Genomic DNA, 12,413 nt, shown 5'->3' with positions numbered 1-12,413 from the left:
GCTGTGTCGTGTACGTGTCGTATACCGTGTCCAGTGTCCTTTGTCAGAGTTGAGCAACCATTTTACTCAAATATGTAGCGTATGATGCGTTTTGAATTGTGAATCATTCGTAATAAGGTCGGCTACTATCCGGTGAAAATCCTGAAAAAGGAGATCAGTCCACCTCTTTTTGTAGTAGTTGACGCGTTCGCCAACAATTTATGAGGTCCCGGGTTCGATTCCTGGCAAGATTGCTTTCCAAGTAACATAATTGATCAAAATATGCTAAATAGTTTGAGTACCATTGCGGTGCCCTACTCATTACTACGGAACGAAAGGAGGGGGGGGGGGTTAGGAGTTTAGGCGACACGTGTCATGGTAACTACACTTAATAAACTTGACCTATTATGATGTTCATATCAACTAGTTACTAAAATAGCCAGGCAGTCCTCTAATTCAATAGCTTATTTTTTCAGTAAAATTGCGATACGTTTATGTAGGAATTAGTTAAATGATCACCCAGCCGAAATCAGGTTTTTACTATTATAGGCAATTTAACGTTAACAGGTGCGGCTTGGTACGTTACAGGTATTATATCCCATGGGTACCTACTACCTACTACCTAGAAGTATTAGACGAGTATAATATAATATTATTGCGGTGACTGCGGCCTCTTGCCACTGAATGGATTGAGTTGTAAAATAAACTATGAAACCATTAACGTAAGAAATTAAATTGAAACGAAATGTATTTATGCAATTACTCTTCGAGAAATAAACTCCTACCTCACTGTTTGGATTCGCTTGGCTCAATTATTGATCGTTGTTCTAAACAAAGTTATATCTGTACTACATTATTACTCACGAAAATATGCTATAATTATTGTATTTCGGGAAACGAGCCGGCGATGCACACATCGATCAGTTCTGCAGTCGACCGTGTTCAAGTTGAACGTTACGTGGAAATGGCGATATATCGCAGTCGGGAAGATCCGCCGAAGGCTGGACATTATGCAATACTCGAAAATAGTACACGAAGAGCCACGAGGCTGCCGACCCGGTGTTTGATGTCCGATCGCCAAATTATCGCCCGCTTCGAGCGACGCTGCGCCGGCGAGATCGATCGCGGTTGCGATATATTGTATACACACGCTACTTCAAACAGTTTAGTCATATTTCCGAATTCATATCCACAAACGGTGTTTACGGAGGGCGAGCGATGGGGATAAACCGACGCCGACGTCGGCGCCGACGCGGTCTCGCGGGGAACGGCCGATACCCACCATGTCCAGCCCGCACTCCGTCCCGGGGGCCGCCGGGCGCAGCATGGTCGTGCAGGTCCCGTTCACCATGCACCACAGGCGCTGGCAGATCTCGTCCAGCGGCGTGCACACTTGCTCCACCCCGGCGCCGAACTGCAGGCGGCACTGGCGCGCCGCGTCGTACAGCGCACCTGCGGAACACGACACTCACTGTACTACTACTCGGCATCGTGCCACGCTGTCGACCTTCGCCTCTAGCGCCGCCTCGCTCCCCTTACCTGGAGGCAGCTCCGGGTAGATGTAGTCGACTTGCGCCGGCTCGTCGGCGAGGCACTCTCCCATTCCCGAACTGAAATCAGAAGCGGCGGTTAGTCGGCTCGGATCGGTTCCCGACGGCCCGCGCTCGCGCCCCGGCGCTCGTCGCTACTTACTCCAGGAAGTTGGTCAGATCCCTTCGACTGCAGCGTGACCAAGCGACCTCCACCGTGTCGGCCTCGAAGATGGGGGTCATAACGTGCAGCGTGGAGCCCACGCGGCGGTGACATCCGATCTTCTCCGTGTCATGATACATGCCGAAACTGAAACAATTCTAACGTGTTAGTCAGCTACACTTAGTCTGTTTGGGATGTTCCTACGAATAGGTATGTCTATTCCGAGTTCGAGCCGTAGTAATCTCGAGTATGCCTCGTGCGTACGGACTCCGCAATATTAGAATCATAAAAACTCGAAACTCGATAGGATTGATTTAAAAAAAATACCTTGTATATAAGTACCAAATACCTTGTATATAAGTCCCAAAAACCTTGTATATAAGTCCAAAATACCCTGTATATAAGTCCCAAATACCGTGTATATAAGTCCCAAATACCTTGTATATAAGTACCGAATCTCTAGCCAACATTCTAATTACGAGCAATTTCAACAAAACGACCAAACGCCGCGATGTTTTCGATATAATTAAACTATAAAGTGGATGCCGACCACCTCAATAAAATACCAATAAATGCGGGATTGAGAACACTCATACATCGGGGATATATTCAGACTTCAGACCGCCTTAATTTTCAAGCGATGCATATCATATGCTATACACCTTTTAGCCCAGGAATTTTAGCTTTTAAACATCAAATGTTTCATAACCAGCTGATTTTTTGCACATATGTGTTCTAGACGTGGTACTTAATTAATACTCAAAACTCCCCGCCCCCCCCGCTTGCGTCTTGAGATATTTCATTATACAGGGTGTTCGGTGGGGTATTATATATACTTTTAACCGTTATAACTTTTAAACGCAAGTAGCTAGAATAATTTTAAGTATGGCGTTTTAATCACAAAATTACGTTTTTATTTATTATATAAAAACATCGGTTGAAAGAATGGCGTTGTTTCGCTATCGAGGCATAATTAACATACGATTTTTGCTCACAGCGACGCGACGTAAACGCAAGCAGCTAGAAAAACTGTAGAATAGCGTTGAAGTAATAGAAGTAATAGAAGTTGCAGATTTTCAAATTATTATTATACTTTGGACGAAAAAGCGGCGTGCTTTTGCTATCGGCGGTTGACATTTGTCGATTTTTTAACACCGAATCACTTCCGCGCTAGACCTTTTCACCAGACGCAGACGATACAGATGAAGCCAGGCTTTGGCCACGACTGTTTACAGCTGTTTCTGAAGCCTTTTATCTGTCAACTCAATTTCCCATTTTTTTTATTCGAGGCACGTAACTTGTCTCGCAAATATTGTTGATGTTTATGGATATTTTTAGTCTAATATTCCTGGGCTATTTGGCCCGCGTATTTCGGAAATATAACATATAGGGTAGATCGGGGACGGTTGCAGCAGGGGACGATAGTACCGTTGCGAATATCTCTGTAACCCCACCCTGCATACCCCGCACATCTGGGTCAGGAACATGCTAGAGCACGTCCCAAGAAACTGCCAGTCTTACGAAAACGTAACGCGAAGCGGACGTATGTGACAGAGAGGAGAAATTTTCACGCACTCAAAATTTTTTCCACTTTATATTATTGATCATACCACAAATTTGAGACATATTTTTTTACTCAGTGTCAGATTAAACGTTTCTTACTGTTGTTGGCTCTATATTCTAATCGTATTTATGTATCATCGAGTTGAAATTCATGAGAATTTTAGCAATTTCAGCAAAACGACATCAAGTCATCGTTTTATGTACAAAATATAGTAAATTTAACTTACAAGTTTAAAGAATCTTTTATAAATAATTTTAAGAATTCGCTTTGGTTTTTTTTCAGTCATTCTATTAATTAATCTAAAGAACAGAACACATTAAAATGTATCTCGGGTGTTTAGTTTAGGATCCTGTTTTTGTGTGCGATTCCTAGCGGAATTTCTTCAATCGTTCCCAGAAAACGCCCTATTTTACAGTATGTATAAATATAGTAATTTTTTCAATCGACTATTCTTTTTTTTAAATCAGATGCCGCGTACTAGAACCAGAACAACTGAGAGAGCGTCGAAAAACACCTTCCTTTATGAACAGGCGTATGAAGAAATCTTAAAAGGAAAATCGATACGCGCAGCAGCTGATATGTTTGGCTTGTGCCATGTATCTCTCATCGGATAAAAAAAGAAAAGAGAAATTTCTGAAAATGGAGCTGTAGTTTCAATGGGCTACAAATCTGCAAAAAAGTTTTTTCAGACGATCAAAAAACAACACTCGGAAAATATTTAATAAGATTGGCAGATATATACTTTGGTATGTCGCCTAAAGACGTGCGAACATTGGCATATGAGCTAGCTGAGCTAACAGCCTCATTTAATTTGATAAGACTGGACTCCTGGGACAAAAAAGGAATGGCTGGACCCGACTGGTTTTCAGCCTTCATGAAGCGCAATCCAGAACTGTCAATAAGATTTGCTCAAACAACAAGTCTTTCGAGAGCCACAAGCTTTAATAAAACAAATGTAAGCGCCTTTTTTGATAATTTAGAGCAAGTCATAGATAGATATAAATTTCAACCACAAGATATTTACAACATGGACGAGACCAATATAACTACCGTCCAAAAACCGGACAAAATCGTAGCAAGGAAAGGAATGCGTCAAGTTGGAGCAATAACATCTGGGGAACGTGGGACGTTAGTGACAGTAACAGTAGCGGTAAACGCACTCGGAAATTCAGTTCCCGCCATGTTTATATTTCCTCACTTGAGGTACAGCCCACATTTTGTACGGAATGGTCCTGTAGGATTCATCGGTGCTGGAAATTCATCTGGATGGATGCAAGAAAATGAATTCTTGATATTTTTAAAACATTTCCAACGTCAATCACGATCGTCAAAAGAAAGGAAGGTATTGCTGCTTTTAGATAACCATCCATCTCATATAACCATATCTGCACTTGATTATTGCAAAGAACAAGGAATCGCGATGTTATCATTCCCACCCCATTGTTCACATAAATTGCAACCGGTAGATCACTCAGTGAATGGACCATTAAAAAAGGCCGTGAACTCTTCTTCCGATGCGTGGATGAGGAGTCACCCTGGCAGTAAAATGACTATTGTATATACAATTTACTATCAATTGTGGCCAAAGCATATCCATTAGCATCGACACACAATAATATACAGGCCGGCTTTAGGTGCACTGGAATATTTCCTGTCAATAAAGATATATTTACCGAACTAGATTGCAGTCCATCATTTGTTACGGATAGACCCATGTCCAAACGGATAGACATATGCCTCTGATAGAGGCAGTTCCAATTAATGTACATCCGTCGACTAGTACAGATATAATGAACACGTTTTTTCCTGATAAAATAAGACCATTGCCAAAAGCACCTCTGCGAAAAACAGCGAACAAAGGCCGAAAAAAGAAAAAGTCTGCAATTTAAACCGATACACCAGAAAAAGACTTAATTAAAAAAAACAGGAAAAAATTATTATTATTATTAAATTTAAAAAAAAGAGTAAGAATAAACTTTAGCAACGCGAATCACTTGAAGAAATCTTCATCTAGAGTTAAACCAAAGCCCGAAGATAAGCCTAAATTTAAACCAAAAGCAAAAAAACCCAAGACTAAAAAAAATCTGAAGAAAGCAGCTCAAGTTGTGAAGAAGAAGATGAATGTTTTTGTTTAGTGTGTATGGAATCATTTGGTTCTAGTAAACCCAACAAACAGTGGGTACAATGCTTTCGCTGCCATAACTGGGCCCATGAACAATGCGCACTGCAAGAAAATTATTACGAATGCCATAATTGTGATTCAGATTTAAAAAAACTAAACCTACTAATAAATTACAAAATGATGTCTATACAGGGGATAATTGTACCACGGAGACAAATGTTCCACGTGCTTCGCCATACAATATTTTAATTGACATTTTTCACTGTTTTTTTTACTGATTTTAAGCATTAAAACTACAAAAATGTAAATGTATTTAATAAAACTGATAGAATAATTGTTTGTAGTATTTAACTCAGATTTTATTGTTTAATAAGAAAGAAGGCTGATTTTATGTTGATTTACTTTGAGAAGGTCGCCGTGTTTTGATTTAAGTCGATTAAAAGCTGCTTTGTTATTATATTACTATTTAAAAGAACACATTTTTCTAGCTGAAATATTGTATTTTCATTCATTAAATATCTGGTACAACTGACCCCGGTTAGGGGACGTTTGTACCAATCGACTTGGTCGGCTTAAAGTTCGAATATCTCTGTTTACATTGGTTCAATACATTTCAAAATGATGCCAACTTTTAGTCTAATAAACCAAGTATATGAAAATATAAGTACTACCGCAGTAGTATTTATAATTACCTCAGAATACAACGATAAAGATAAAATGGTACAATTGTCCCCGGTCTACCCTACCTACTGCAGAAATAGCAAAATCGACATATTTCATCATCCTCTCCTAACTTTTGCAAACAATCTATTGAGAATAAATCTCAATTAAGAATAGGCCACAAGTATACGTGTAAAATAAACGCTGCTCTGCAGCACTGAAACTAAAAACTTATTTTGTACATAAAATATTTTTTTAAATATAAAAAAAAAAACGAATGTAATTCTTTATTGAAGATATACGAGTACACGCATGTGAATATTGTCATAGAATACCTACAAATTGTATGTTCTCTATCTCTGTTGAATTACCTCACAAAATAAAATAAAAATAGACTAAAACGCAAATTATCCGGATTAATGAGAATACGGTGAACCAGAATCACTTTTAAAACTTACTTGAACATGTCCAGCGAAGGTAATTGCATAATTAAAACTTTCTCCTTTACTTTTTATTCCCAGATTTTTCATACTACATATTGACATGAAACTATTTCTTAATCTATTGAGTCTTTCAAAACGTCGATTTAATGGAGATTTAATTTGCATCCTTAAAATACTCTATGGTTAATATGATGTGCCAACTATTCTCTGACAAATTCCTCTTGATGTTATTTCGCGTAGACTCAGAAATAATGCAATTCTGTTCCTCGGTCATTATAAGACTTACTATGGTTTCCAGGTACCTCTACCCTGAATGATCATATTTTTTTAAACGTAAATCAGAATCTGAATTATTTTGATTGTATTTAAGGGAGATTTAATTTGCATCCTTAAAATACTCTATGGTTAATATGATGTGCCAACTATTCTCCGACAAATTCCTCTTGATGTTATTTCGCGTAGACTCAGAAATAATGCAATTCTGTTCCTCGGTCATCATAAGACTTACTATGGTTTCCAGGTACCTCTACCCTGAATGATCATATTTTTTTAAACGTAAATCAGGATCTGAATTATTTTGATTGTAAATTAAATAACTTTACTAATAAACTAAAAAAATACGAATAATACTCAATAAATTCCTTAAACCTTTAATGAACCTGGATTTGGAACCCTGGTTTGTCCAATATACCGACTTAGGTATTTGTAATAAATGTTATTAAATATTTGTACATAACTTCGTACCGTCGGTTTTCATCGGTAAGTGGTTATATATAAATCTTTAATATTGTATTTTTATTGTTGCATTTCTAGTTTAATGTTACCGTATGTCACGGATGGCCCAACTTTTATGTTACTGTATATCACGGATAGCCAAATTTTTCTGTTACTGTATATCACGGATGGCCAAACATTTAACCACCACGGGTGACCTGATTTTAATATTTTTGTCAGCGGTCTAATAACGCTGAAAGTAGTAGTATTTTAAAGCTAAAAATTGGCTTAAATTAAAATAAACATTGATAATACCAGTATCCAATTCAATAACCAGTTATTTTTATAATAGAAGTTAATGATGACTTCACACAAACATAAAAATACTATGCTGAAACATAAACAAGTTCTATTAACGCGAGCAATTTGCTTATTTTTACAATTCGTAAAATTTCAAGTATTTATCTAGTATCAGAGAAAAGATGGCATTGTATATTTTCAGAAAACTTATCATAATTTGGTTAATGGCGATTCGTAACATGCTGCCAAGCGGTCATCTGTCAAACGAGAGCGATGTTTTGTTTTGATTGCATTCCCTGTAGAAAGTGTCGATTAGTATACTCTTATGGAGATGGATAAAGTTACAATGAAGTCATTTATGTGAAAAGTAAACAAAATGAGTACACGTTTGTAAATTAGCCACGGAAAAAAGTACCGCATCTTATGAATCCGAACAAATTGATTCTTGTTTTGACGCATCAGACAGGCGGGCGACTCGGAATGGCTACGCGGTCGATGCTTCGGTCACCAATGCTCTATATTGTTGTTTTCGTTATAACAAATGTTTAAAGCGGACTTTGCCCGTTAATCTATTTGAAATAACGATCCAGATATTTTCAAGCTACGATCCGGATGGTTCTACTGTATATTATATTCCGCTTACTGGTGAATCACATCCGGCCTCCAGGATATAGGGGGGATTTTCCTCGGCTGCCATTCGGCGCCCCGAACTCGAAGATCGCGGCTCGAAACCCGGCGCTAATTAGAACTTTGAACGAGTAATGGAGCGCGGAATGAGAAATAATAGATAGCATACAAGATAGAGATGGAGTACGAGAATCGAGAGACGGGTCACGAATGAAAGAATTCTAATTATTCGCGAGTTATCTCGGCGAAAGAAGGATTAGCGTGATCGATGCGTAATTACCGGACAAATGGCGCGTATTCTGAGTTCGGGTGACCCGGCTGGCGCCCGTCGCGATAGATCTTCACAGGTCGCGGTGACGTCAGGAGCTAGCGCAGCACTGAGAATAAGACCCGGCTGGCGACCCCGGATGCGGGTGCGGGCACGGGCGCTGGGGTGCCGGGTCGTTACGTTACTAATACTCGGTATCTCTGTATCAGTACTAGTCGCGTGCGGAGGTTTTAACCAGGGTGCGAATTTTGATAGGAAGTTACAATTTATCTTCAATATTATCTACGAAGTAAAATTAAGCTTCTGTATGACAAAAATAATATGTTTACAATTTTCTTTCTAAACATGTTCAATCAGGAAGATGTTAGGATTTATATTCAGAATATGAAAACATTTTAAATCTGTATCATCGATAATTTGTTTATACCATTCATTAGTTCGTAGTAATTTGGAAGTAAGTTGGAATTTAGGAGACGGATTTTAAACTCGATATATCTTTATTTATACGTACGACTTTTGATCAGAGACATCTCTCATTTATAGCACCGAGAGTGTTCAATATTTTGGAAGAGCGTATTAAGCTCTCAAGGACAAAAAATATTTTCAAGAAAGGAGTTAAAGACTGGATTTTCCTTAGTGGGATGGATTTCAGTGGGAAACTCCTTGATGATTTTCCGAATGCTCGAGTTTACTGTATTCCATATTGATGTGCCATATATATGTTTTATTTTTATTTTTTTAAATTATTTTTGTATTTTTCTAATCCTTTATTTGTGGTGATATACTCACGTGTCTGTGTCATATAATTGCTCGTCCCATCTCAACATAGTCCCACGGAGTTGGGACTTATTGTCTCAAATAATGTACAATAAACTTATGTATCTAAGTAAATAAATAAATCTTTATAAAATAATTAATTGTAACGTTGATTCTACATTTTGTTTAGAATATGTACCCCTAGGGGTTCCGACCTTCGATAACAATACGGCGCACTTTAGTGCGTTAATCACGTTTGTTAAGATTGTATAATAATGTAGAAAGTAATGCTGATATTGATATTTTTAACGATACATTAAATAATCATAGGAAAACTGTAACGCAATTTATAAAATCAAATAGTAAAATAATTTGTAATTTATAATTTATTGAATAATTTTATTGAAATATCTTTTATAACAATCATAGAATTCAATAAAGTTAGCCAATTAAAAATAAACTTTTTTTTTTTTCTTTATTTGTTCATGCTGTGTTCACATATAATTGATAAACAATATCTAAAATAACAATTTGTGATTATTATACCAATATCACGTGCATTGTTTGTGAACCATAGTAAATAAAATAAATAAATTACCGGTTACCAACGAAAATAATTTGAATATTTACACAAATATACACACTTTCGTACACGAATATCGATATTCGTTTATACCGTCTCAGTGTATACAGATAAAGATAGCCGTTCATAATCGCGGCTAAGGAAAGACAGTAGGGAAAATAATGTACCGCACTTTATATATAAATGATAAATCTTACCGGAAGATTATCTTCACACGCCACACAACACACAAGTGCTATGAACCACGATGTGTGTTGTTGGCTCGAGTTGAAATTACCTAAGCCACATCGAATATCCAAATAATTTCTAAATTTTGTGCTCTCATTCCATATTGTTTTGAGGCTAGAAACTATATTAGTTGCGGGGAGAAATCCAAACGGTTTGCAAATACAGTACGCACCCATTTGAACTCTTCGTAATATTTCACACTGTTCGCTTACCCAATATTGAAACCTTTCTTCTGAAATAGACGTACATCGATACAAGTTAAACGAGATAACGCGCTCTTTCTTATTTCCTTCACCGGAACGAGTCTCGCAGTTTTTCATTTTAATTTTTTTGTCAAAATGAACACGGACGATACTATTCTCGGTCGTACGGCCCATTTATCACCGTGGTAAAAATCCACACGGTACGATAAAATAACATTTCCGGATTCTTATTTATTGTACTACAATTATTTTTATCTATGTATTTAATGCCGGGAAACGCAATAACCGGTACACCACGATGCTGACTAATCTCCACTCGATTTCCTTTCGCAGGGTTTTATTTAGATTAAAATTTATCAATAAATAAAAAAATATATATAATAAACATCAAATCCACCATAATTTTTGCGTGCCGTGCGGATTCGGACGATACGTGTGAAATGGGTCTTTGAATGAATCGATTTGAAAAGTTTAACCTTCGAGCGTGTTATCTTATTATTGGGTAATCGAAGAAACCGCAAGATGGCATTAGTGCGCTCGTTTGTTCTTCCTAACCACAGCGCTGCCTGACAACCGCTAATGTTGACGCGTCGCGCGTCGTCTACCGAAGCAAGGTGTCGTTTGTAGTTAGCGCCTTCGACGCCGCTGGCTAATGGCGGCGTACCGGTCGGTATGACAGATCGACCGAGTAACCGATTTACGCTAAATTGTTTAAACTCTTTAAGTAATCTCGCGCAATTATTGATCTTATTGTCATTTTTTACGATAATTCAGTAGGGCGATCGGTGATCACCGCTCATTTGGTTGTGTCCTCCGGGGCGCGCCGCCGCTCGGCAGGTCTCCCGATCGTCTCCCGGGCCCGCCGCATTACGGCGCCCGCGAGCATCTGCGTACCTAATATTATACGCCGAGCGGGATATAGGTTAGATGCCACACTCGATAGTGCGAAGGCTGTCTGAAGATCAGAGCAAAACATTACGTTACATTTTTTTACTTTACATTTTTTTGCACCACAACAGGCCAGGAGGCCTAATTACAGTGGTGAATTACATCACAGAGCACCCAGGTTTGAGAAAAATCGCACCGGAAATCGAACCCGGAACCTTCCGTGCGTGAGTCAAGCGTCTTGACCACTACACCACGGAGGCCGCCTGTTCTGCCGACGCCCGCATAGCACCCCTCCGCATTTTTATCCTATGTCCCTTACATTTCACTATGGTCCGAAGCGGTAAGATACTGAGTTTTGAAAAAAGCTGCATTTAGTAGACTCCCAGGTGCGGTGGGCTGGGCTAACTTTCCTGGGCTAAAATCCCGTCGAAGTGAGATAACGTGCAACGTGCGCAGCGACCTCCGACGACAGCCGCCGAGCGGGTGCTACACGGCCGGCTGTGGACTATGCTGCGGACGCCTCCCGGAAGCCTCAACCGCGCTCGCCTACCTAACAGTTCACCAAGTCCGCCGGCGATTTACGTATTTACTACGATAAAAGGCGCTCGAAGAGATTTCGTGGGTACCATATGCTCCACCTAGGGAGCGGACATAGTTATTATTTTTATTTTTATTAGTTTCAGTTTCGAAATACGGCCTAGATACGAGTAAAATTGCAAACGAATATTCCCAGCAGCTTCTCACAAGATACAAAAACACCTATATTATGCATATAATACGAATGAATGTCTGACTGAATGAATGACAATATTATAATTTAAATTAAGAAATTACAAAAATAAAATATTACAAAATTTATAATATAACAGAAATAAAAACAAAAATAATAAACGTAATAAATAAAATTAAGTAACTAACCATCAAAAATATAATGAATAACGAAAAAACACAAAAAAATTTTTTCGAAGGCAGTGTTAAACTTTTAGGGCGGAGGGTCCTGGAAGAGTCCAGCTGACTTCTTCCGGAGCCAATTAATTTTATTGAAAAATAAAATTGGAAATTTATTTTCGGACGAGTTAGCAATCTCTCGAGGTTACTAATTGTAGCTTCGTCGTCCTATAAATAAATCTCGAGTGGTTTTGGGCAAACAATGTTTTCACCTTAGATGTTTAAGGTTTTCACATTCGACGACTCTTTTCATATATACCTCTGTTTCTTTTGGAGAGCATTTTAACTAGTCGTTATAAATAAACGTCTCATATTTAAAACTTTCATTGTCCGAAAAAGCGGTTCTGATTCACAGTGAAATGATTTTTCAAAAATGATTCGTTTGGTTTTTGGCTTAAATAAGGAGTAGGATGTTAAAACGACCTTAGTATTAATGAA

General features: G+C 38.3%; 2 protein-coding genes across 2 annotated transcripts in view; one reads left to right on the top strand and one right to left on the bottom strand.

The window, feature by feature from the left end:
- Nucleotides 1-12,413, bottom strand: part of LOC148275562 (A disintegrin and metalloproteinase with thrombospondin motifs 7-like) — a 50,655-nt gene that overhangs the window by 15,202 nt on the left and 23,040 nt on the right. Inside the window, exons 4-6 of the mRNA XM_088235529.1 lie at nucleotides 1,672-1,818; nucleotides 1,519-1,589; nucleotides 1,262-1,431 (exon numbers count right to left, since the gene is read on the bottom strand). Coding sequence (XP_088091655.1) covers nucleotides 1,262-1,431; nucleotides 1,519-1,589; nucleotides 1,672-1,818 — 388 coding nt within the window. The remainder of the gene's footprint in view (nucleotides 1-1,261; nucleotides 1,432-1,518; nucleotides 1,590-1,671; nucleotides 1,819-12,413) is intronic.
- Nucleotides 1,884-5,111, top strand: LOC148275563 (uncharacterized). The gene is made up of 2 exons (XM_088235527.1): nucleotides 1,884-1,927; nucleotides 3,887-5,111. Exons 1-2 carry the CDS (start codon nucleotides 1,884-1,886, stop codon nucleotides 4,833-4,835), a joined length of 993 nt encoding a protein of 330 aa, XP_088091653.1. The 3' UTR covers nucleotides 4,836-5,111.

The sequence above is a fragment of the Micrasema longulum genome, unplaced genomic scaffold, assembly GCF_059751315.1.
Source record: "Micrasema longulum isolate JH-2025_06_02 unplaced genomic scaffold, ASM5975131v1 h1tg001385l, whole genome shotgun sequence".
Taxonomy (NCBI): Eukaryota; Metazoa; Arthropoda; class Insecta; order Trichoptera; family Brachycentridae; genus Micrasema; species Micrasema longulum.
Note: the sequence above shows the minus strand (reverse complement) of the source record. Positions and strands in the feature narration are given on the sequence as shown.